This window comes from Archocentrus centrarchus, chromosome 17 (assembly GCF_007364275.1).
Source record: "Archocentrus centrarchus isolate MPI-CPG fArcCen1 chromosome 17, fArcCen1, whole genome shotgun sequence".
Classification (NCBI taxonomy): Eukaryota; Metazoa; Chordata; class Actinopteri; order Cichliformes; family Cichlidae; genus Archocentrus; species Archocentrus centrarchus.
Genome location: NC_044362.1, coordinates 6,477,902 through 6,501,892, shown reverse-complemented (window position 1 = coordinate 6,501,892; position 23,991 = coordinate 6,477,902). Strand labels below are relative to the sequence as shown.

Genomic DNA, 23,991 nt, shown 5'->3' with positions numbered 1-23,991 from the left:
AGGCATCCTAATGAATGTAGGCAGACATCTGAACACAAATTACTACTGTCAACACGCAAAACTCAACAAATGAAGCAAAAGTTCAACTAAACAATGACCGTCTGTGTTGGGATGAAACTCTGATGGGACGGCAACAGCAGATAGAAAAAAAAAAAAAAAAGGTCGAGCTATCGGGGTCACTGTAATCATTACTGACTCAACTAAACTCACTCACACAATGTTAGCACAATGCTTTATGACATGCCAGATACAATTAGGACACATTGTCTTTATCCAATAGACACATAAATCCATTGTCATGCTGCATGAAGAGGCATCTTAGAAAGAATCCGACCAGCATACTGTTCTGAGCATTCAGGTTTATTGAAGGCACGTCAGTTAAAAAGAACACATTAGTTGTAGAGGACATTTACATTCATTGTTAATCAACTTCGTCCTTAAATTAATGGTAAAACTCACATATTAGGGCTGGGTATTCTACAATTTTTTGCACATTAAAATAAAAGGAATTTACTCCATGTAACAATTTTCAGACTTCCATTAGGGAAGAAAACAATCACTTCTTTTGAAATTTGCTTCCCTTTAAGCGTCCTTCTATTCTTAGTCAATATAGAATCATGAGAACATAAAAACATATATTAAATTTAATAAATAGGCGATACAGATCAACCAGCCTTCTCAATTTCAAAACTGCTTACCACTACCGCTAATCTACAATGCATCACATTTCACATCAATATTAAATATCATTTAAATTTTCCTAAAGGATGACTCCAAATTCTCCAGTGTATAGCTACCTTTTGGATTGTATTAGTTATTAGGTTCATGTGGTACAGGACTGCTTCAGGTGAGTTAATAAACTGGCAGAATTTCATTCCCCATTGTCTCACTGAAAGCAGTCTGATTTTCTTCACTTCCCTTTATCATCTACAAACGACAGATTTGCAGAAGTTTCACTGACTTTCGACACGTCGTCTCCTTCTTGTTTCAGTCTCTTCCAAGTCCTTCATGCAGGCAATCAGGAAGTCGTGGCACTTGAGAGCGTACTGCTCAGGAAAATCCCGGAAATGGCCAACATGGGGGCTGGAGACAAAATCAAAACTGTCCACAGGGATGCCTTTCTGCTTCAAAGTCTCCAAAAAAACCTCAACATCCCTGTGCCTTATCACCTGGTCATCTCTGGAGTACAGGAAGAAATGAGGCCAGGCAGGCGGCCTGTCCTGCACGGCATCATAGTGGTTCTTGTGAATGTACTTGGTCAAGGGGTATAGCACAATTCGCAAAAGGAAAACAGTCACAGCAAAAAGCACTAGGAGGATGTACCTTAAAACTGGATTTATTTTGGGGCCTAAGGTGGCTGTCAGTGCACGTAGAGCCCCACGAACGTTCCCGCTACCCGGGGCGCTGTCCACGACGGCCCCAACGACAGACAGCGAACTGAACTGTCTGTCGTTGTGCAGCAGCTCTACAATGTAACGGTACAGCATGAAGCCGCCATTGCTGAACGTGTGAAAGAAAACAGGACTGTTCTCCACCTCATAGTCATAGAGGATCTCCAGCAGTTTGAGAGCCGTGCTTCTCAGCTCCTTGTATCCAAATGACTCCGAGATGAAGACCGTCTTTAAAGGCGCTGTATAGCGGATGGTGACACAGCCCTGAAAGCAAAGGATATAAAGACAAGAGAGAAAAGGGGATGTATGAAATACTGGCCAGTCTTGTGCAGCCTTTATAATGATGCAGTGCTCATAAATGGGATGACAGAACAGGTGAGTAGCTTGCATCATATAGTTTGAACCTGTTCATTGTAGATGGAGCTGTATTTGGAGAGGTGCTTGTCTTTGCATCCAGCCCAGCCCAATAGTATCACAACTGGCTCCTTTGTCCCCTGCCAGTGTCTCTCTGAAAGCAAGGCACACGATTAATAAAGAAAAAATAAAGAAACCCGTGTTAGGAGAACAGTCACAGCAAGCTAGGCTAAACTAGCTCAACTATCCAAGCTAACAGTTATCAGAAAAAACACATGAAGGCGTTTTTCTTTGTAACACACAATTAGCATGTAAGCTATGCTAGCAGAGGGATGAGCATACAGTACAATGGACGGTGGCTCACCCGATGTCCCCGCATCTGGAAACACGATGTTGTAGTCGATTTCATCGGCTGCCATTTCTGAATGATAGAGTATCAGCTGCGGTGCTCGACCGTTACTGTCTGACTCATTTGGCCGTTACAGAAAACGATGGGAACCGTGCAACAGCGCGCCGAGGTAAAGCCTGCATGCAACAAATGAGACACGCACATAACAGCTCCACGGACTGTCACCAGCTCCTCCACACACGTATACTCCTTCCTCCCGACCGGGGCGTTTCTTCTTCTTCTGTGCTTTGTGCAGGAGCGTCAAGCTCACGTTGCTGCCCGTTACCGCCCTCTTCCGTATGCCAGGCGTCACTGCTCTTCAGAGTCGGCTTTTAAATAAATAAAATAGTGTGCAGTGACTTTTAGAAAAAGTCAAGCAGAGACAGACCCCCCCACCACCACCACACACATAAACATCTTCTTCCACTGATTAACAAGACAAGTTGGACCACATTAAACCTACTGTTTTTATGCTGACAGCCTCCTTGCAGCTTGTTGCACTCTTTATGGACGTCTTCACCTTTCTGCACTCATTCCTGGCTGAAGAATCGTAAAATATTATTACTTGTATAGTTAAATAAAAATCTTCTATATTACCAAAATGACTTATTGTTAGCTGACAATGGGCAGTGGTAGATGATTCTTTTAGAATCACTCCTTTAGCAAAGGAAGCAAAACACTTCACTGCACATTGTGTTTTGGGCAAATTGTACATCAATTATCAAAACTAAAAATAATCATTCTGCAAAAAAATGTTCCCCATCAGTGTTATATGGATCAGCGTTACTGCTGAAGATGTTTAAGGCTGAACTGAACTTGGTCTCCAAACTGTTCAGCCTGAGCTGTCCCTCTGATGTACTCATTTATACTCAGTGTCTTCACTTCTGCCACCTCCAGCTCTGCCTCCTGTCTTTTTGTCAGGGCCACCATCTCTAAACCATACATCACAGGTCTCACTACCATCTTCTACACCATCCCTTTCGCTCTTGCTTGAGTCTTCTTCACCTCTCTTGTGCACTGCCTGTTTCTTTGGATGACTGACACCAAGTATTTAAACTCATTTACCTTCACTGCATCTATTCCTTGCCTCTTCACTGTTACACCTGCCTCCCTCTCATTCACAGACTCTCTTCCACTTGCTTTCTGCTCTCACTACAGATCACAGTGTCATCTGCAAACATTATCATACACAGATCATCTGTCAACCTGTCCATGTAGCGGTGTAGTGCCATCTTCATCAGCTCCTGTGAAACCCCGTAATGAAAGTGCTTACTTTAATGATATACAAAAGACTGTGGCTATAAATCAAAGGCCCAGCCATGTGGAGGACTCCAAGGCCACCACAGTACACAACATTGCTGCAGGGCTATCTTCAGTTGCTCCTCTTATGGTGCATTCCAGAATAAGTCGGAACTTCTTTTTTTTTTTTTTTTTTTTTTGAAAGTGTCATCATTTATTATAAACAGTGTACATCACACATTTTAGTTACAACAAGGTTAAAAATAAACCAGAGATCCTAACCATTAATCCACGTTTACTACAGCGAAAAACACTGATAACACTGATCGGGTGAGGAATCGTCACTGACCTTTAAAGAAATATTTTTCAACATGTATTCTGGACTTATGTCTTAAAGACTGTTTTAAATCTACTTCATTAAAAACATACGAGTGTCTACAGTTACCAAAAAAAGTATCATTTAGATATGCCTTTTATTTTGGAGCAGTGTTCAACAAACATTAGTAAAGTGAAGTCAGCGTTTCATAATAAAAACAAATACTGCAGCTGCGGTGCCGGTGTTACACCAAATTCTGCGACCCATCATATTCTGCGACCACAGGGGGCGATAGCGTACATCCCTCTGCATGTACGTGCTGAATACCAGCGAGAAGGAGACTATTTACGTAAACTGCAACATTTATTTATCGTTTACCAATTTATTGAAGGATGGGAAGTAGTGGGTTTATGTATTTCAAACGATAGAATAAAAGCATTCAATGCAACGGTCCGTTGCATTGAATGTGTTCAATGTTCAATGTCTGTGTTCAATGTCAAATAAAAAAAAACGCATTTCCTTCGTCAATGCGAACGAAATAATATTCCGTAAGGTTTACAATCTCCTGTTTTGGTGCTTACGCAGTTTACGTAAATAGTCTCCTTCTCGCTGGTATCCAGCACGTACATGCAGAGGGATGTACGCTATCGCCCCCTGTGGTCGCAGAATATGATGGGTCGCAGAATTTGGTGTAACACCGGTCAGCTGTCCTGCAGTGGAGAAGGAGGACCGGACGAGCGCTCAAAGCCAATCGGAACAAATCTCTTGGTTTGATATTGCTTCAACACCTTATATTGAACTATTCTGTCCCTTCTGCAGATGTCAGCTTTACGCTGACCTGCAGGGGGTCCAACTTTCTGCCGACTATTCATGACGGACACTCGCTGGGGCAAATAGTTGTATGGTTTGGACTGTGAAGTTGCAGACGCCAGACCTGTGACGCCCACTCCCTCATTCCGGAGGATGCTGAGCAAAGCCGCGTGGTCAGGCTGGAAGTTCTCCCCCTTTTCAGCTTTTGAAGAACTGCACTGCATGGTCAGTTGCGTGGTCCGACTAGCATGCAATGTTTTTGAATGATCTTTAAGACTGAGCAGGTTCATGCTACTCAAACAGGCCTCTGCACTAGGACCAGGCTGTGCAGACATAGCAGCACTATCAGTAAGGGAAAACATAGTAGTGGACAAAGTTGGAGTCTTAAATGTGCTGGAAGGCCCAGTTGGTCCTGACAGGTGGGAAGTATTATCTGTTGTGTTTCCAAGAGACTTTCCTACAGCTCTGGCTGAGTCTGTGTTGCTGTTTAATGCAGCTGGATGTTTCGGTGGTTTTGCATGAGTCCTAAGTTGTGGTGCAGCCAGAGGTTCATTTTCAGCAGCCATTCTTGTGCTTTTCGGTTGAGACAGATTGAAAGGTACAGGCCGAGTGCATGGCTTTTTATTCTTAGCTCTTCCAGCTGAAGATGGAGAGAGACTTTGCAAGTACGGGAAGCCTGCTTACACCTGGTCGCACAGGTGCCTTCTTACTGATTGCTGAGCTCCCTGGATCTTTGTTCTCAATATCTTTGTTGGAAAGGTGAGATGCAGACACAGGTTTGGAAGGCTTTGGATCCACTAGCTTTTTTGCTTTTTGTTCATTCTTCATTCTTAGACAGTGGATTTTATTCTGACTCTGTTGACGAAGAACTGGAAAGGACTCCATGATGAGAAGATAAAGCTGTGAAGAGCAACTGAAGCAACTTATATGTTTGCTCAAAATTCAACAGAGTCTCCGTTTCTTCCTTCTGATTAGTGATGTTACCTCCAACACCGAGGCTCCTCTTATGGTGCATTCCCGAATAAGTCGGAACTTCTGAGTTCCCATTTGGAAAGTTGAAGCAGCCTCACCAACCCCGACTTAGCAATCCGAGATGGCGTTTGTGAACGTAACCAGTAGTCAAAGTGTCAGATTTTATATCTGTCCTGCCACTGTTGTGTATTTGTGACTCACTACGCAGAGCACTGAGCAGGCTCTATCCACCAATGTGCTGCAGCTGTGTTTTTAAGTGCAAAGAAACACGTATTTTGCTGTATTTCTAGCAATCCCTGAATGCCTCTACCTTGCAAAGAACCAAAACAAATCCTATTTTTTCCCACTTTTCCGACTTTACTGGAACGCACTAACTTGTGAGTGATGCCCGAAGTGTCTGGAATGCGGCATTAGCCCTCCCTCCACTTGAACCAATTATCAATATTACAGAGTACACTGAAGAGCTTAAAACCAGGAGGAAGAAGAAATCAAAGGGCATCTTCTTAAAACTCATCCAAACTTTGCTGTTGCTGTGTCCGTCTCACAGAAACTGATTACCTTTAAGAAAAAAAAATTCAAACTACAATTACAGTTAAAGTAGTTCAACAAAAAAGGCAAGAAAAATGAGAAAAAATTCAACTGGAAGAATTTACTATTACAGGAAGTAATATTATAGAAATAAAATCTTTCAGATCAAATCAAAAGTAAAAATAATAGTTTTCTTTTGGATAACTTTTCATCTTATAGGATTTTAAATCCCCTCCCTGAGCCTGGTTCTGTCGGAGGTTTCTTCCTGTTAAAAGGGAGTTTTTCCTTCCCACTGTCGCCAAGTGCTTTTTCACGGAGGGATTGTTGGATTATTTATTTATACAATAAAGTGTAGTATAATTTTGTACAAAAGTGGTGGGTGAGTGCAGAACATGAATGATTGTTCAAGCATTAAAAACAAAACCAAACAACAACAACAAAAACACACCTTACACAAGAGATGGATCACTGTTGTGTCTACACATGACAGACAACTTAGCAAGGATTCAATTTTAAATTGTTTATTACAAGCAGACTGTCACAAAAACACACAGGCCTAAAAACTATCTACAGCAAATGAAGGTCACGTTTTTAAGAAATAAGAAAAATCAGGCCTGACAGGACCTGAGAGATGCATCTGCATCTGGAGAGATCCATCTACTGCTCACTGAAGCCTCATCAGTAACAGCCTCTGTGGAAGGGTGGCCGTCAACAGGCCACTGTTAAGGAAAACAGGGAGAAAAAAAGACAAAATCTGCAATGTGCCGGAAACATCTCAGTTAACTGTAATAGCAGCTAATTAAATTAATTAAGGCTGAAAATGATACTGCTGAAGCTGCACTGATATCTGTATGGTTTCTTCTGCCAGTTTTAAGAAAAGATAAGTTCTTATATTTAAGAATTTGGAAATGTTAGTTCATATTTTTAGTTGAAAAGCCTAATACTTGTTACCTTAACTGATAATAAAAAATATATTATTCAACCAATCACAGCTCCATTTTTCCCCATTTACATAAAGTGACCATTACTGCAGAACTTATTCAGACATGTCCAAAGAAAAACTGCGGTTCACTCACGCAGCACGTCAGCAGCATGCCTACATGCTGACTATGACTGAGCTATATTTAGCATGCTAGCACCGAAATAACACAAATTAAGCTGAGGCTGAGGGGAAAAAATAACATGATACCGACATTAAAATTTACTGTTTGAGCCATTTGATCATAAACCAAAAAAAAGGTTTTTGACCAAGTCTGAAGACCCCCCAAGTTAGGTGAACTTAGACAAACATTTACAGAAACAGTAACTCAATGAAAATTCAAGTCCAAGTCTGTGAGATTTATTCTTTAAGTACCAAGAAAAATTCTACATCTCCAAGCTGGTCATTTTGGAACCGAGCTGCTGTTAACGGTCCTGTTGTGTGTGCACATCTGCACACTACATTCTTCCACCCCACACCATCTCCATCTTCTGCATGTGGGCCTTGGACGACTTGGAGAAGGTGCTCTTTACCACGTTGAGAGGCACTGCCTTGCCGCTCAGATAGACCTTGTTAAGGCACGTAGGAATCCATGACTGCTCCTCCTCCTCCTTTTGCTCCTTGTCTCCTTCTCTAGCCTCTTCCTTCCTGATGAAGGTGCAGGAGTAGGAAAAGATGTATCCTGTCATAAAGGCGTCGAACCCCGCCCGATGTGTCCCTGCATCAGCATTCTTCTTCTGGGCATCAATCCAAGCTGAGTGCCCATCAAACTTTTCTCTGCCTGCTCCTGTCCCACTTTCTCCACTTTTTGTGTTTGAGTCATTTTGTGTTGCTGAGTTGTTGGAGTGTGTGCTGTCACCACACACACTGTTCCCCTTACTGGCAGTTTCCAAGCTCTTTCCTTCATTCTGCGGGGTGTTTCCATCATAGTGAATTGCCGGCACAATGTCTGGACCCAACTTAGCAGGTGTCCCTTGTTGGTGTCCTGGAGTATTTTTTGGATCCACTTCCACGTTGGGCATTTTGTTTTCGGGAGCACCGTCAAAGATGGAGGGGCCCTCTGCTCCACTTCTCTTCTTCTCTCTCTGTCGGTTCCTTTTCTTCCTCTTGTCCTCCTTGTTTTTCTCATCCTGGAGGATGATACGGTCTGTGTCATGGGATAATGGACACTGGGTGCCATTTGGACACCAACCAAATGCCTGCCAGACAAACACACAAACAGAAAGACAGGCTAATTAATAAGAATACACACAAATACCTGATATCTATTTGGCTTCTCCATTTTAACAGACATGGAAAAAAGTCACAGGAGAGAAAAGAGGACTTAATGTCTATTCAACTGTAAGCTTAAAGATTCCTCTGGGTAAACTTACAGAGAAGCGCTGACAGATGTCAGTCTGTCCCTCAGTGGAGGCTACAGCGGGGCACTCTCTGTAGTCCACGTATGTGGACATGTGACCAGCGTACCGACAGAACTCTAGGTGAACATGAGATCCAGTCATTTTTGAGTCCACACTGCGATCATTATCCAGTTTACTGGGAAGAGAAGAATGCGATGTGAAGGAACAAAGAGGTGATTGGTTTGATTTGGCTTTAAAGGGTAAGCATGGGTAAGGTTTCAAAGACAGGATATGCTGACAAAATTATGGACACAACTCGAGAACTCAATCAGTATTAAGGTGTGCCAAGTCAATAAGTGAAGAATTAATGTCCACAAAAAATAAATATATATACACTTTCCAATGAAATACAAGGAGTAACCATTAAAAACAACTTTACTCACCATTTCTTGTAGGCATACTCTAGATAGGAGGCAGCGAGTCGAAGCTCAAATTCTGTGATATATTTGGTGTCATATATCCCAGCAGGGAACATCTCTGACAGGTCAGCAGTGAAGGTGGCCAGGCGCTCAGGCAGGTGGGCATAAAAACTCTATTAGAAAAAGAAAAATTTCTCTTTAACCTCTGTTTAACCAGGAGGTCATTTAAGGTTTAGAATCAATTTTGCAACTTGTTAAATAAATCAATATCACCAAGTATAAGAAAAAAAAAAGTGGCTAGAAAATCTAAGAAACACATTGCAAAATGAAACAAGATGACAATTTGTACCTGGTACAGAAAAGCCATGTCAATGAGGCCATTGTGCAGCACCAGGGGCTTCCTAGCACGCAGCAGTTCAGTGAACAGTGCTCGGATGTGGACACCACGGTCATCTGCCCCTCCCTGACAGAGAACAAAGAACAGAGAGGAAAATCAAATGACATCAGAGGAAAACCAAGAACTCCTTGGAGTGCTATTTTACACATCTTGCATTAAAAAAAAAAAAAGGTCACACCTATAGAAACTGCTGACACATTTAACAAATCTGAACAAGCAAACATTTGATCATTTTAGATACAGTACTTACAGATAAAGTTTGTACCAAAACGACAAGTTATTCTTTTCACTTATTAAAAAAACATCCATACATGCAATAATATCTGATGGAAAACATAAGTACAGCCTGTGAATCAGAAGTTGACTCCATTTGCAGAAAAAAAGCTATTCCTGTAGGGCTTTAGCATAAGTGTCTATGAGTCAGTGACAATGGGGTGATTTGGACAGAATGTGGTAAAAACAGAGAAAATCAGAGTGAAGGCAGTGGGTACAAACACTCAGAATGCACAATCCAGCTAAAATCAGCACGCGGGAATCAGTACCTTATTGTTGCCCTTGCAGTACGGGATTCCACGGCTGTACTGCTTGTTGAAGTCAAATCCATGCTGCACCAGGAAATGGACTGACTGGGGCTCTATGATGTACTCCTCTGAACACAGAAGGGTGAGGTTATACACCTGGACCAGGTATGTGTCTGCAGGCTGGGGAAGAGAAGAAAGGATGTGTGTGATCACATGCTGTTTAATAAGTCTGCAGTGGCAAGGTTCTCTCATTTGAGTGTTATCTAACTGGCACATGTTACACTTATGAGCACTATATAATTAGTTTAATAAGCAGTGTATGACCATATGTTTATAAAAGAATCATTTTGCACCTTTTGGTCCAGTTTCTTGTAGCAGGCAAATCCCAAGGAGAGGATAGAACGAGACCGAGCTGCATGACAAATAGCTTTATATCGGTCCTCTATGGATCTGAAACATTACACATGTCAGAGCAAACAAACCACAAACATCAGCTTTCCATGGTTTCTTACACAACCTATTGATAGTGTTTCAGCTGTGTTTTGAAAGCCTGTTTTTTACTCACTCAGCCAGCAACGACTTCCTGTTTCCAAGACCACTCAACTCCTAAACAAACAAACAAACAAACACGTTACAAACTGCGCCTCTAAACTGACGAGAAACCTTTCACAAAGCAATACCGCATATTTAAAAGGTAATTAACATGCTTGATGTTGTACTTGCCGTATCCAGTGCAACGAAGGACGCCGTTTTAATAGCCACGACCATAGCAGGCCAAAGCTCTTTAAAATTGTCATTCTGGACATCGATGACAGGAACCACCAGTGAAGATGCCATGCTGGTCTAAACTGCAAAGTTACAGGCTACCTGAAATATTAGCTAGTTTATCTCAGGTAGAGTTTTAATTAACGGCTTCTGGAGTCCAGGACATTGCTCGTTTCCCGTTGTTTACTTGTTATAATGTCTTTAAAATCTCAGTGATTGCTTTAACAGTTGTTATTTTTTGAGTATTTAACTGAGTCGCCAGGTATCAACTTCCACAAACACTTCAACGTGCTTCTTTGGGTCCTGTGACAAGCAAACCTATGGCAGTTCGACTATTTCCTGATTCAAAATAAAGTGTTTTCCACTTGCAAAAAAAATATTTAAAATAATTAGCGTAAAAATGTTATCAAACCTGTGTATTGTATGTTTTCAGTGGACCGTTTTAGTTTTGCTGTTTGGGGTTTTATAGCATTTTTAATCAGGCATTTGTGACAGACACACACAAACAGTCCGTCACTACACTTGACGACCGTAGAGAAGTGCGCCATTTTGGCTCAAACAAAGTCAGATATATTTTATCTCTGATGAGGCGATATTAGTTATTTTCGTGATTTCTTTCATTTAAAAATCTATAGGGTATGACTGCGGTTTCCACGAGTTAAAATCTGATGTCAGTGTAACATTTTCTCGTTTTTGGAAGGTGTACGTAGTTAGTAATGATTAAAAGTCTCAGCTGAGCTGTACTGTAAGCCAAGCTAACTTATCATTGAGCTTTGCTGTTGCTGTTGGTTGTGACTGTGTGCGATGGGTGGCTGCTCCGCTCCAAACTGTTCCAACTCAACCAGCATAGGCAAGCAGCTGTTTCGCTTCCCCAAAGACCCTGTGCGGAAGAAGAAATGGGTGGTGAACTGTCGACGGGACTTTGAACCAACTCCACACTCCAGACTCTGTCAAGTAAGTTTACAGCACAATAGTCCAAAAAAAAAGCCTACCCTAAAGAGACTAGAATAATGGGTTAAAAGAATAAATAGAATTAGGAGTTATGTTAATTCACTGCATAATTATTTTCTCAGTTCAGTCAATTGTCAGTCATTAACATTTTGTCATAACGTGTAATTAATTGCCCACCGTGTTCATCAGAGTCAGTCAGTCAGAATACTTTATTGATCCCAAAGGGAAATTACTACTGTTACAGCTGCAACCGTTTCATTTAAACGAGTAAACCTAAAACACAATAACATACACTAAAGGCATAAAAGTATAAAGACTAAAGAGATATTTTGACTATATACACATCTAAATCTATACACATATGAGAATTGTGAGTGCAAAAATTTTTAAATTTTTTTAAATTTTTAAATAGGTGTCATTATATATATATGCACAGTCCTTTTTTGTACAATGTATAAGTGTGTGTACAATGTATATGGAAATTTAAACAATTTTATGTACAATTGAATACTGATAAGTGAATGACACTGATGAACCACAATGTCACCTATTAAGGGAGGAGTTATAGAGTCTGATGGCCACAGGTAGAAATGACCTCCTGTGGCGCTCTGTGGTGCATTTTGGTGGGATGAGTCTTGCACTGAATGTGCTCCTGTGTCCCATCACTGTGTTGTAGAGTGGGTGGGAGCCATTGTTCATAATGGCCTGCAGCTTAGACAGCATCCTCCTCTCCGACACTGCCATAAGCGAATCCAGCTCCACTCCCACCACATCACTGGCTTTGTGGATCAGTTTATTGAGTCTGTTGGCGTCTGCCGCCCTCAGTCTGCTGCCCCAGCATGCAACAGCATAGAGGATGGCACTCGCCACCACAGACTCATAGAAGATCCTGAGCATAGTCCGGCAGATGTTGAAGGACCTCAGGTGTCTCAGAAAATAGAGGCGACTTTGGCCCTTCCTGTATAGGGCATCAGTGTTCTTAGCCCAGTCCAGTTTGTTGTCAATGTGTACTCCCAGATATTTGTAGTCCTCAACGGTGTCCACACTGACCCCTCCGATGGACATAGGGGCCACCGGTGCCTTGTCTTTCCTCAAGTCCACCACCAGTTCCTTTGTCTTTGTCACGTTGAGCTCTAGATGGTTCCGCTTGCACCATGTGACAAAGTCCTTCACTGTCCTCCTGTACTCATCCTCATCACCCCTGCTGATACATCCAACTATTGCAGAGTCATCAGAAAACTTTTGAAGATGGCAGGTCTCTGAGCAGTAGCTGAAGTCTGTGGTGTAGAGGGTGAAGAGGAAGGGAGAGAGGACAGTCCCTTGTGGGGCTCCAGTGTTGCTAACTACTCTGTCAGACACACAGTGCTGCAGCCGTACATACTGTGGTCTGCCAGTCAGGTAGTCAACAATCCAGGACACAAGGGGGACATCTACCTGCATCGCTGTCAACTTATCACCCAGAAGAGCAGGCTGAATGGTGTTGAATGCACTTGAGAAGTCAAAGTGTTCATGTTCTTGTTTCTTGTCTTTCGGTTTGTTATTATTTGGATTGAGTCTATGTCTTCTTTTCTCCTGTTTCATCTCTTTAAGGACCATTTTGAGCAGAGCCAGTTTGAGGAAATAGCCAGGTCTCCAGCTGGGGGAAAGAAGCTGAAGCCCAATGCTATCCCCACTCTGTTCAGTGTTGGAGACCCTCCCTACCCTGCAGTCACTGCTCCCTACATCCTCCACCCTCTGAAACCTGAACCAGGTACTGTGTGTGTACAGTCCCTGACAGAAGTTCTGTCGCTTATCCATGTTGTGGAAACAAAAGCTTATAACCTGACTTTAAATTCATCCATTGGTTTTAGAAATGACTCATATGAAAGCTGAAACCCTCCAAAATGAGGTTTAATTTATGAAAATAAATTTGCTTCACTGCAGAAATATTGATCATTTAATGAACACAGAAAGGTCAGATTTTGGCAAGACAAAAGTTTTGTCGCCTTGTCATATAATGCACCCAATCCTAGTTTACAGCCTCACCTGTGCTCACTAATTGATCGGTTAATTAGTGGGTGTGTATAAAAAGAACCCCAGCACCCCAGACCTTCACTTGAACTGCAACTTGACTTCTGACAACATGCCAAAAATCAACCCTGCGACCAAAGCCTCGATTATCAAGAGGCTGAAGACCAGATCCACTGCAGAGGTGGCTGGCACCTTTAATGTGTCTCAGCGTCAAGTACAAAGAATTAAAAAAAGGTTTGAAGAGACTGGAGATGTTTTTGACAAGCCCAGGTCTGGCAGACCCCGCAAGACAACTGCTCAGGAGGAACGTTTGTTGGTTAGAAAATCCAAAGCCAGCCCCTTTTCCACTGCAGCAGAGCTCCACCAGGCCTGGTCACCTCAAGTCCCTGTGTCAACTAGAACAGTTTGTAGGATTCTGTCTCGAAATGGCCTCCATGGTCGAATCAGTGCCCAGAAGCCAGCACTATCAAGAATTATTAGCTACCTGTTACATTCCCAATCATAAAAGGGGTCAAATTTTCCAGCAGGATGGTGCTCCATCTCATACATCCATCTCTACATCAAAGTTCCTCAAGGCGAAGAAGATCAAGGTGCTCCAGGACTGGCCGGCCCAGTCACCAGACATGAACATCATTGAGCATGTTTGGGGTAGGATGAAAGAGGAAGCTTGGAAGACAAAACCAAAGAATCTTGATGAACTCTGGGAGGCATGTAAAACTGCATTCTTTGCTATTCCTGATGACTTCATCAATAAATTGTATGAATCATTGTCAAACCACATGGATGCAGTCCTTCAAGCTTACGGAAGTCACACAAAATATTAAATATGGCTCTAATAGCACCACAACTTCATTCACCAGTGTTATGAAACATATCTTTGTATTTGAAGTAAATTATTTGTTTGATTTTCACATTACTTTCTGTGGACGACAAAACTTTTGTCTTGCCAAAATCTGACCTTTCTGTGTTCATTAAATGATCAATATTTCTGCAGTGAAGCAAATTTATTTTCGTAAATTAAACCTCATTTGGGAGGGTTTCAGCTTTCATATGAGTCATTTCTAAAACCAATGGATGAATTTAAAGTCAGGTTATGAGCTTTTGTTTCCACAACATGGATAAGCGACAGAACTTCTGTCAGGGACTGTACAGTAAAGTGTGGCTTTGATCTCCAAGACTTGTATCCAGAAACCATTCAGTTGCAAGCAAGCGCAGATTCCTTTCTACTCTTATTACAATGGAATTTAATGCAAGGTTTTTTTTTTTTTATGGTGAACTAGAAAAGGCTTGCTCTATGTGACAGGTCACAACATTTACTGTACAAGTGTGCCTTATTTTTTTCTCATCATTAATCAGTGTTGGTAGCATAATCATTGGAAACAAATACAGTCTTAACAGCCCAGCACATAAGCAAGTGTTGTCTGGTTGCTTGTAAACATAGATGAGCATTTCACAGAATAAACAGAGACTTCTAAGACAAATATCTCTAAACAAACCAGAGGTTCTGCATACGATTGTTGGCCTTTTAATTTAGCTCCATGTCTGCTGAATGAACACAGAAATAATATTTAAGAAGCTGTCTTCTTCTTCGTCTTCTTGATGTTTTTCTACCCCAGTCCTGAGAAATTCAATTACATGTGTTTATAATACTTTTTTGACAAACAGAGGTTCTGATATCTTGATACTGAGGGTTATTAATAATGTAAAATTATTGCAGCAGTTTTATAAGATCTATTCCATTAAGGCATACAAGCACTCTCTGGTCAAATGCATTTCAGCTGTGCCAGTGTTGCAACACTAATGAATGATTTCTTGGTGTGTGTAGTGGAGAAAGAGCTGAATTTCGGTGACCACGGCTATGCCAGACGCACCCCTTTGCCTGGCCTGGAGGATGAAGATGCAGACAGGACATTTGAAGATCAGCAGCCCTGTACACAGTGCCAGCTGCTTAAGAAACAGCTGGAGCAGGAGATGCAGCACACTGCAAGGCTACAGAAAGAGGTAGGACAGTCTTTCTCTACAGATCACCATATGGTTTGGTGTACTTTCTATTAATTTTAGATCAAATTATGTAAATTATGATGAAAAAAATCATCAGTGTATGTTTGCAGTAAAATGGCCCAAACAAACCATGCACTCCTGTTTCTGTCAGGCTGAAGAGATGAAGAAGCGTCTTTATCGACTTGACCGGATTGAAAAGGGTCTCCAGAACTTTCTGTACGAGGACCAGGTCCGAGCCCTGTCCCTCACCAAGCGCTCCAGACGTGCTGTGTGGTCTCCGGAAACAATCTTGAAAGCTCGGAAGATCCGCTTTGCGGTTGGCACCAAGGGGTACGAGTACCTGAGAGAGATCGGTTACCCGCTACCCTCCTATAGGACTCTATGTAACCGCTTGGAGACTAAGATCATGGTGACGACTGATATGAGCTGTGAGGAGCTGGCAGAGCTGGGCCTGGGGCTCATGGCCACCTGCGACAGTCCCACAGAAGTTGGAGATAATGATGAGGAAGAACTGATGGGTGTTTTGTCCTCTTCTTAGCAGTTTGCATGAATTGCTAAAGACTGAAGAGAATTTGCTGTGTTAAATGTCTGCAGTAGTACAGGTTAGGCACGCTATGCTTTTTATCTCCTCTTTGAAAGACTTGAGGCGTGAGTTTGCTTATGTGATGTCAGCTGGTTTGCTTGCAAATGCTTGCAACCTCTTCTATTACATGCCTGTGCTCAGCTGATAAGAGATGGTCAGGCAGCAGTTAGCCTACTTGTAGTGGTTCCTGCCCAACCTGCTGTTATCCCAGGGTATCAGATCCTGATGGTTTTTCAGGTCCCTGGTGTCACAGAGGTGTCGGTGCCTGAAAGAGTGAAAATGTCAGCTTACCCTAGCTTGACTAGTTTGCAGGTTAACTGCTCAACAAAACACAGCTACCATGGTAAGACAATGGTAGGGGAAACACTGACGCTTATTACCAGTAAAACAAGACTGTCAACGAGAAGACTGCATTTCCTGCTTTGGGAGCTTTGTGTTTACTGCTGGGTTGGGTATAGGGAAAGATTGGGTTTAAATAAAATAAGCGCCTTCACAACATTAAGGTTACACACTGAGACATGACACTCAAGTATAGCGTGCATTAAAAGGCGTGTACCTGGTGAAGGGTTCCTATGTCATGAGTCTGGACTGAAACCGGTCTCACAGCAACTGAGAGCAACCAGCACCAGTGGCAAAGGACACTTTTATGCCAGCAGCTCTGACAAAACAGCAGGAAACAAGCATCGACTCCCAACCCATGAAAATGCTAACTCACTGTGAGCTTGAGCATGTGTAATGTGTAGCTTGTTACAATACGGATTGTAATTGAGAGTTGTTTGGAGGAATAATTTGCACAAACCCTGGTAAGTTTGCTGCTTGTGTTTTAAGGTCAAATGTCCCACATCTGCACTTGGATAATATTTTATTGGCTCTGTTTACATGTATAATAAAAGTTAGTATTTGGGATATTTAACTTAAGTTTGCTGTGTTATATAAACATATCTGGTGTGTGTAAAGCACAGCTGGGATCAAAGTGAATACTTGGCATGATTCTAAACATAATGTGGGGTATATTGTTCAGTCATACCTCTCCAGTTTAAACAGTAATAAAACCACATTTCGGTAGCTCATTGTGGTCACATTTGCACACCTGAGATCCTCGCCGTTTTGACGATCGTTCCAAAATCATCTATGGAAAATGAAATAAGCATAAATCCATCACTGGTGAATAACCTAATTCTACATTACAATGTAAATTTCATCCATTTATCCAATTTAAGGTTATAGCAGGTGCCATTGGGCAAGAGGCAGTCCGTCACAGGGCTAACACAGAGGGACTACCATTCACACTCACATTTATGGGCAATTTCGAGTCACCAGTTAGCCTAACTCCACATCTTTGGACTGTGGGAGGAAGCCAGACAGCCTGTTGGGGAGAACATGCAAACTCCACACAGAAAGGCCCTGGTCGTATGGTGGATTTGAACCTTCTTGCTGTGAAGCAACAGTGCTAACCACCGCACCACTGAAACAGCATTGGGGGGGTCACAGCTCTTCAATATCCCAAAAACTGCCACAGTGAGAAAATATAGTGTGAGAATGACCTTTGTTTTCTTTATGTGTATGAATGTGTAAGGGAAAAGAAAATGGATATGTCTTCCTACACTGCAGTTGTGGTCAGAGGTTTACAGGCACTGACATGAATGCTGTGGTTATTTTGCTTTGATTTCTTTGATCTGTCCTTTTTCTAGGATGGAATGATTGTACAGCATACATCTTTAATGACTTTAAAATGCAAGAACTGGGTGTGTACAGGGTTGAAAATATACATAAAAGTTCAAATATATGCACACACCCCCAAGTTGCACCTTGACTAGATGCTCTTGGTAGCCATCACTAACCTTCTGGCATAATTCTGACAGGATATTTGATCACTTCTCTTGGCAGAATTGGTAAAGTTCACTTAAATTGATTGGTTTCCTGGCACAAATCTGGTGTAGTCCACAAATTTTCTATAGGGTTGAAGTTGGAGCGTTGGGGAGGTTATTCCAGTAGATTGATGTTAGCTTGATTTATCCATTCCAAAAACCAGTTTTGATGTGTGTTTGGGATCATTGTCCTGTTGGAGCACCCAACTGTGTCTAAGTTTCAAATGTCTAGCTGTTTATTTGAAACTTGGACACAACTGAGTGTTCCAACAGGATAGTTTGGAGGTAGTCACCCTCCTTCATTAGTCCATCCTGTTTGTGTACAAAACAGCCCCAGAGCATGATGCTACCACCACCATGTATGACAGTTGGTTCAGTGTTCTTAGGTTTGACAGCCTCGGCTTTATTGCTCTAAACATACGTCTTGTCATTGTAGCCAAATAGCTCAATCTTTGTCTTGTCTGACCATAAAACATTTCTCCTGAAGGCATTTGGCTCGTCCATGTGGGCAGCTGCAAATTTCAGTCGAGCTTACAGGTGTCCACTTTATGATGTAAAATGTCTGGTGTTCCAGCAGTTTCCAGTTCATGGCAGGTTTGAACCTGGGTTGTCCCTGAACATCTTAACCCATTTTCTCTCGTTTGAGAGGGACAGTTTGAGTCTTCTTTCAGACCCTGGCAAAGCGGTGACACAACCGAATAACTTGTACTTACGTACAATTATTTGAAATTATGATCTTGGTAAATCTGCAGTTCTCCTCATTCTTCACTCAGTTCCTCTGACTGTGCCATTGTTATTGGTCCGTCCAGTGAGGGCTGTCAAATAAATCCTTTTTTTTCTGGCAAGGAGAAACTACCAGTTGTGGTCAATCATGATCACTAATGAGAAGTTAATAGGCCTTGTCAACATTTAAATGAGTGCGTCTGTATATATTTGAGCATGTAAGTATACTTTTGACCCTGTGTGGATTAGAGCAAATCCAAAATAAATTCAAACTTGTGCACCCAATTCTTGTTTTTAAAGTCAGTAAAGATGTATGCTGTACAATCACCCCCCCCCTGGAAAAGGGACAGGTTAGAGAACAAAAAGGACCATGACATTCGTGCCCACGATGAGTGGATGTAAACTCCTGACCACACCTGTACGTGCCCTCCACATCAGGCAGCTTGCACATAACAGCACTATTTCTATTATTACACTGATTATGCTAGAATGAAAATGAAAGTCTACTAATTTACTAGTTATGAATTTTAAACACAAATCTCAATAAATTCCACTGTCGTCGTGTGTGTTACTTTACCCTGCATTAAACAAACAGCTGCCTTTTACTTTGGCCCAGGCTGGACTTTGAACAAATCACTAACATAAAAGACTAGATATTTATTTGCATTGCAGCTGGCCTGTTACCTAAGTCGACCTTTACTGGAAAGAAAACTTTTTTTTCTGCAGCTTTGTGAGAAACATACACGGCACAGATTCTCTGCCTATTCCTATTTACTTGATGATACAGCTCTTTACAGTACATTTCTCAATTTGACCCTTTCATGCTGTTTATCACTGAGTTTTAGCCTTTGGCCTCTACCTAAAATGGAGCCCTGGGTTTGTTTGTCATGGTGACATTCACCTCTACAGAGTCTAAAGCTTGGCTCACGTAAGTCGGTGAATATATTCCGGAGTGAGATCTATAGCTTGTGAAAAACTCTGCATGTTTACAATATTCACCAGCCTTTTGTTGCGTAATGTAGAGTTGATATTTAATACTAAACACAAAGTACGGCAGAGGTGGTTGGAAATGTTGGTTTTACAGACATTTGCTATAAACTAAAGAGTGAGCTCAGTAAATTCATTTGGATAATAGACCTATATGAACAGTAAGGGCAGCACCAAAGGTATAATTAATTCTGAAGGCAGCAGGAATGTCTGCACTAAATCTCACTTCCATCCATCCATCTTCTTCCACATATCAGCATTACTAAAACTGTATAGGGACTCAACCTCTTGGAACCATGAATATCAAGTTTCTTATTAATCCACCCAGTAGGTCAATAACTTGTTAGCCTACTTCAATCAGCAGGCTAACAAGAATCTTAGTTTCATCGTTTTGGTCATCACTAATCAGGTAATGACCAAAATCCATCAGATTTTATCCTCTGGGGACTATAAATGGTTTTATGTATCTGTGTGATAGACCATTAAATTCATGCAGAGTATGATTTTACAGAAACATTCAAATCAAAGTCCTTTGTTTAGACACTTATGCTCGCTCTCTCTCTCTCTCTCTCTCTCTCTCTCTCTGTCTCTCTCTCTCCTCTGTTTCTGTCTCTGTTTGATTTGGGGGAAGTGCTTAGTCAAACTCAAAAGCTTTAAAAACAACAGGGCTTTACCGTCTGTTTGGGTCACAGAACAGAGAGAGAAGAGGTAAGGTCATCTTTTTGGCACGTAAACTGATTTATTTTATTTTGATGAGTCTTTTATTTTGAAGAGTAAACTTGCTAACTATTTTACGCATGTATTTTATGAATTTCAATATAATACTGTTTTACCTTAGAGATTTGTTCCCTTCTACGTAAAACACCTCTTGTAGATTTAAAATACTTGTTATACCTCTATAAATTTAAATTTGGAGGGGGAAAAAAAGGCATCATTTTAAATAGCTGTAATTATTTGACAAAAAGTGATCCAGCTCACATTAATACAGAGAGAACAGTTTCTGTCTGTTGCTGCCTGTCTTTGTCTCGCTGGATGTGCCGGCCAGGCTATCCGTCCATTTGCTCCAACATTCTTCTGCCTGTCTGCTGTTTACCCCCACTCTTTTTGCAAATTATCTCTGCATGTGATGAGAAAGACAATGGGGTTTTTTCTCTTTTAATTATTTTGGATGAGACTGAGCGCTATTGATTGAATCCCAGACTGCCCAGTCTGCATGTGCTGCCCTCTTTTCCACAAAACCACGGAAAAGATTTTTTGCCAAAGACTACTTTGCTCTTCGCACCCTCTTTACATTGGCTGCAAAGTTTTAAAAAAGGGGTCCAGGTCCTTATATGTGAAATATACAAAGAGCTCGTGGTCCAAATAACCTGGATTATTGCACACTTATCTTGTCAGGTAGATACAGTCCAGGCTGCCAGGGAGAGACAATGCGCTCTCTCTTGACGCTGTGGCTGTTTGCAGCCCTGCCAGATCTGCTGTGGGCCTCACATACCACTCTGATTGTGGAGGGGGACAATGATGCCTCTAGGATCTGCAAACCTGCCCCCAACTGGGACATTAAGGGACATGCGCCCATGAAAGACCTGCTGGGAAATGTGGCTGTGGTGGCGCTACTGAAGGCTACCTGACAATTCTGCCTCACTCAGGCATCCAGGTAAGAAAGCACTGTAATAGCTGAATAGATAACACGTCTAAGTTTAAGTTTTATTTTGAAGCGTAAACTTGTTCACCCGATGTATGTAATTTTTTTTTTTTTTGGCTTTCTTAATATCATTTTACTTAAGGGTATCTTTATTTTCTGCAACTTCTCTTAGAATTAAAGGTTTCAGAAACATGTCATGATTGATTGTCATCAAATTTGCAATTTAATTTTTAAAAAAGTGACCTTGGCCTTAATAATGATAATAAAAAAAATCTTATTTTGAAGGGTAAATAATCTTAAGTGGTTTGAAAATGTAAATCAAAAAGAGGCAAAACTCAAGAAAACCAAATCCGCTTTTTAATATGACAAATTTAAATAACTGGTGATTTCATGATTAAGGTCATAAGACCATCAAGCATGAGGAATGAGCACAAAGTGAGTTGCTGGTGTGTTATAGGTTACTGTGGATCTACACGTTCCACAGTAACCTATAACACACCAGCAAGTTGTCATTTTGTTGCTGTTTATTCTCTTAAGACTGTTGCAACCATTATGTCAAATACACACCAATTTCTAGGTGCATTTGAAACTGTCAAATGCACCTTGGGAAATAAGCCCTCCTTGTGCTGTGTCTCAGGTGAGAGTTGCGTCTTTTGTGCCCTGTGATTATAGAAAGACCTTTTCTGACTGTCCAGATTAACAGTGATGTAAGATTATACTCAGCTCTCTATCTTCTCTTCCATCTGTTCACCTGTAGAATTGGAGGCCTGCGTGACAAGCTGAATCGAAACAACCTGACAGACGTGTCTTTCATAATAGTAAACGAGCGCGAGCCTCATTCCAGAGCAATGTATTGGGCGCTGAAGAGAAGCGCTCCTCAAGAGGTCCCCGTGTATCAGCAGGAACCTCTTCAAAATGACGTGTGGGAGGCTCTGGATGGTGACAAAGATGACTTCCTGATTTACGATAGGTGAGACGAACCTCCCTTTAAAGACATTTACATCATATTTAGATTTTATTGACATTCCAAAACAATCCCAACAGTCCCACATCTTCATCATCATCATTTCAGTTCTCCCCCCCTTTCCTCTTCTTTTTTCTGCAGGTGTGGTCTCCTCACCTTCCACATAGTGATGCCTTACAGTTTCCTGCATTACCGTTTCGTAGAGGCCGCAATCACAGCTACTTATCTGAAAAATATCTGTAACTGCACTGTGAGTAATCACCAAGTAGCCGTGATTTAGCATTCCTGGAGAACTCAGGTTGAGTGTGTAGTATGAATTACTCATGCAATCAAAAACAAAATGTTCTAACCACTAGGATAGGCATCCTAGGTTCTCATCAGCTGTATGAATAAATGGTGGTAATAAAAATGTTTTGATTTAAAAAAAAAAACACATATAAGCATTGAACAGAAAAGAGACTGACCAAAACAAAGGCAGAGAATACTAATCAGAAACATAAGCTATGATAACTAATTGCAACTTGATAACATTTCAATATGTCAGTGTTGTGCCTTTGCTTTAATCTGCTCCCCCCGAGTGGACAAACTAAATGTGATATTAAGTCATTAATAATGAAAATAGTGTGTCTGAATGTTTATTTTTTTCTTGTGTGTGTGATATTTCTCTTTTCCAGAATAATTCTACTTCATCAGCCGGTGCTAACAACATCACAAAGAATGGCACAGCTCAGCCTGATGATGGTGATGATTCAGAGGTGGGAGACGCAGCTTCGGGTGGGACTCATCAGCACAGCCACCACCACCATCGTCATCTCCCTAATCACCCCCATCACCACGATCAACATTCCAGTCACCAGAATCAGTCGCTACATCAGCAAGATACAAATCAGAATAATTCTCCTCACCATCACCATCAGCCCCACCACAACCACCATGGCAACGGCGGTGATTAGTAATTTGCGTTAGTTTAGTCTGATTAGAATCTGATGATTCACATCAGTGTGTTTTGGCTTTAGCAGTTTAAATTCATTGTTTTTATTCTTTTTCATTTTATTTTAAACAGTAATTATACTGTGGTTTCTCTCCTGGCTTTCCACACTCCACATCTCTGTGTGGACAAAGTAACTGATCTCCCTGTCTTCTCCCATTAATGAAGTCTACAGCATGAAACCTGCTCGCAGGAAACTGTGGATGGATGTGTGCGGAGGGACGGGATGGACCGAAGGTTACTGTCACCCACACAGAGACAGCGGAGGGTGTGCGCTGCAGCCGAGCAAACCTCAGTCAGATTACTGTTTATCGTGGATATGACTACCGTACCACCATTAATATAGTTTTCCCATCCATACATTTTCATGCCGGAACACATTTGTAGTGATGTGTGAGTGCTACCATTTTTTCTTTTTCTTTTTTCTTTTTCTTTTTTACATATGTTCAAGGGATTTGGGAGGTGATTTAGAAACGAATAAACTAATCACATTTAATTATTAGTGTGTCACATCATGTAAAAGGCATTTGTAGTGGGGATCTTTTTCAGTTTGATTCACCTGTTTTCACTGTGTACAGAAACACAAAGTGTTACATGGTTTACTTGAGTGTAGTAAGCTACAGTGCACGCTTATCCACTACACGTTTGCTGTGTGACTCACGTTTCTTATGCTTTGAGTGTGTGTTGAATGAAACTTTAAATCGTTTTGGTTTATAAAGCAGATATATGGACAAAGTGATTTGATTAAAAAGTAACATTAAAACGGACTCTTTGTGTAGTTAATTCTTTTTGTCCATAAGCCAATGGTCTGTCGCTGGTTAGCCGGACACAGAAGGATTTATCATTTGCTCGGTT

General features: G+C 41.4%; 4 protein-coding genes across 4 annotated transcripts; 2 read left to right on the top strand and 2 right to left on the bottom strand.

Annotated features, from left to right (window-relative positions):
• Positions 1–341: 341 nt before the first annotated feature.
• LOC115795979 (transmembrane protein 53-like) lies at positions 342–2,667 on the bottom strand. Its single transcript, XM_030752146.1, has 4 exons — positions 2,597–2,667; positions 2,110–2,462; positions 1,796–1,899; positions 342–1,655 (listed from the first exon to the last, which is right to left on the bottom strand). Exons 2-4 carry the CDS (start codon positions 2,162–2,164, stop codon positions 954–956), a joined length of 861 nt encoding a protein of 286 aa, XP_030608006.1. The 5' UTR covers positions 2,165–2,462; positions 2,597–2,667; the 3' UTR covers positions 342–953.
• A 4,648-nt stretch (positions 2,668–7,315) lies between these two features.
• Positions 7,316–10,775, bottom strand: toe1 (target of EGR1, exonuclease). The gene is made up of 8 exons (XM_030752609.1): positions 10,378–10,775; positions 10,220–10,260; positions 10,008–10,104; positions 9,676–9,834; positions 9,086–9,199; positions 8,761–8,909; positions 8,351–8,513; positions 7,316–8,176 (listed from the first exon to the last, which is right to left on the bottom strand). The coding sequence occupies exons 1-8, from the start codon at positions 10,489–10,491 to the stop codon at positions 7,436–7,438; spliced, it is 1,578 nt and encodes a 525-aa protein (XP_030608469.1). The 5' UTR covers positions 10,492–10,775; the 3' UTR covers positions 7,316–7,435.
• Positions 10,776–10,906: 131 nt separating this feature from the next.
• On the top strand, positions 10,907–17,065 carry LOC115796288 (THAP domain-containing protein 1 B-like). Its single transcript, XM_030752611.1, has 4 exons — positions 10,907–11,373; positions 12,961–13,120; positions 15,206–15,381; positions 15,533–17,065. Exons 1-4 carry the CDS (start codon positions 11,224–11,226, stop codon positions 15,917–15,919), a joined length of 873 nt encoding a protein of 290 aa, XP_030608471.1. The 5' UTR covers positions 10,907–11,223; the 3' UTR covers positions 15,920–17,065.
• A 3,098-nt stretch (positions 17,066–20,163) lies between these two features.
• On the top strand, positions 20,164–23,903 carry selenop2 (selenoprotein P2). Its single transcript, XM_030751676.1, has 5 exons — positions 20,164–20,250; positions 20,938–21,196; positions 21,942–22,154; positions 22,290–22,398; positions 22,823–23,903. Exons 2-5 carry the CDS (start codon positions 20,970–20,972, stop codon positions 23,099–23,101), a joined length of 828 nt encoding a protein of 275 aa, XP_030607536.1. The 5' UTR covers positions 20,164–20,250; positions 20,938–20,969; the 3' UTR covers positions 23,102–23,903.
• Positions 23,904–23,991: the final 88 nt, after the last annotated feature.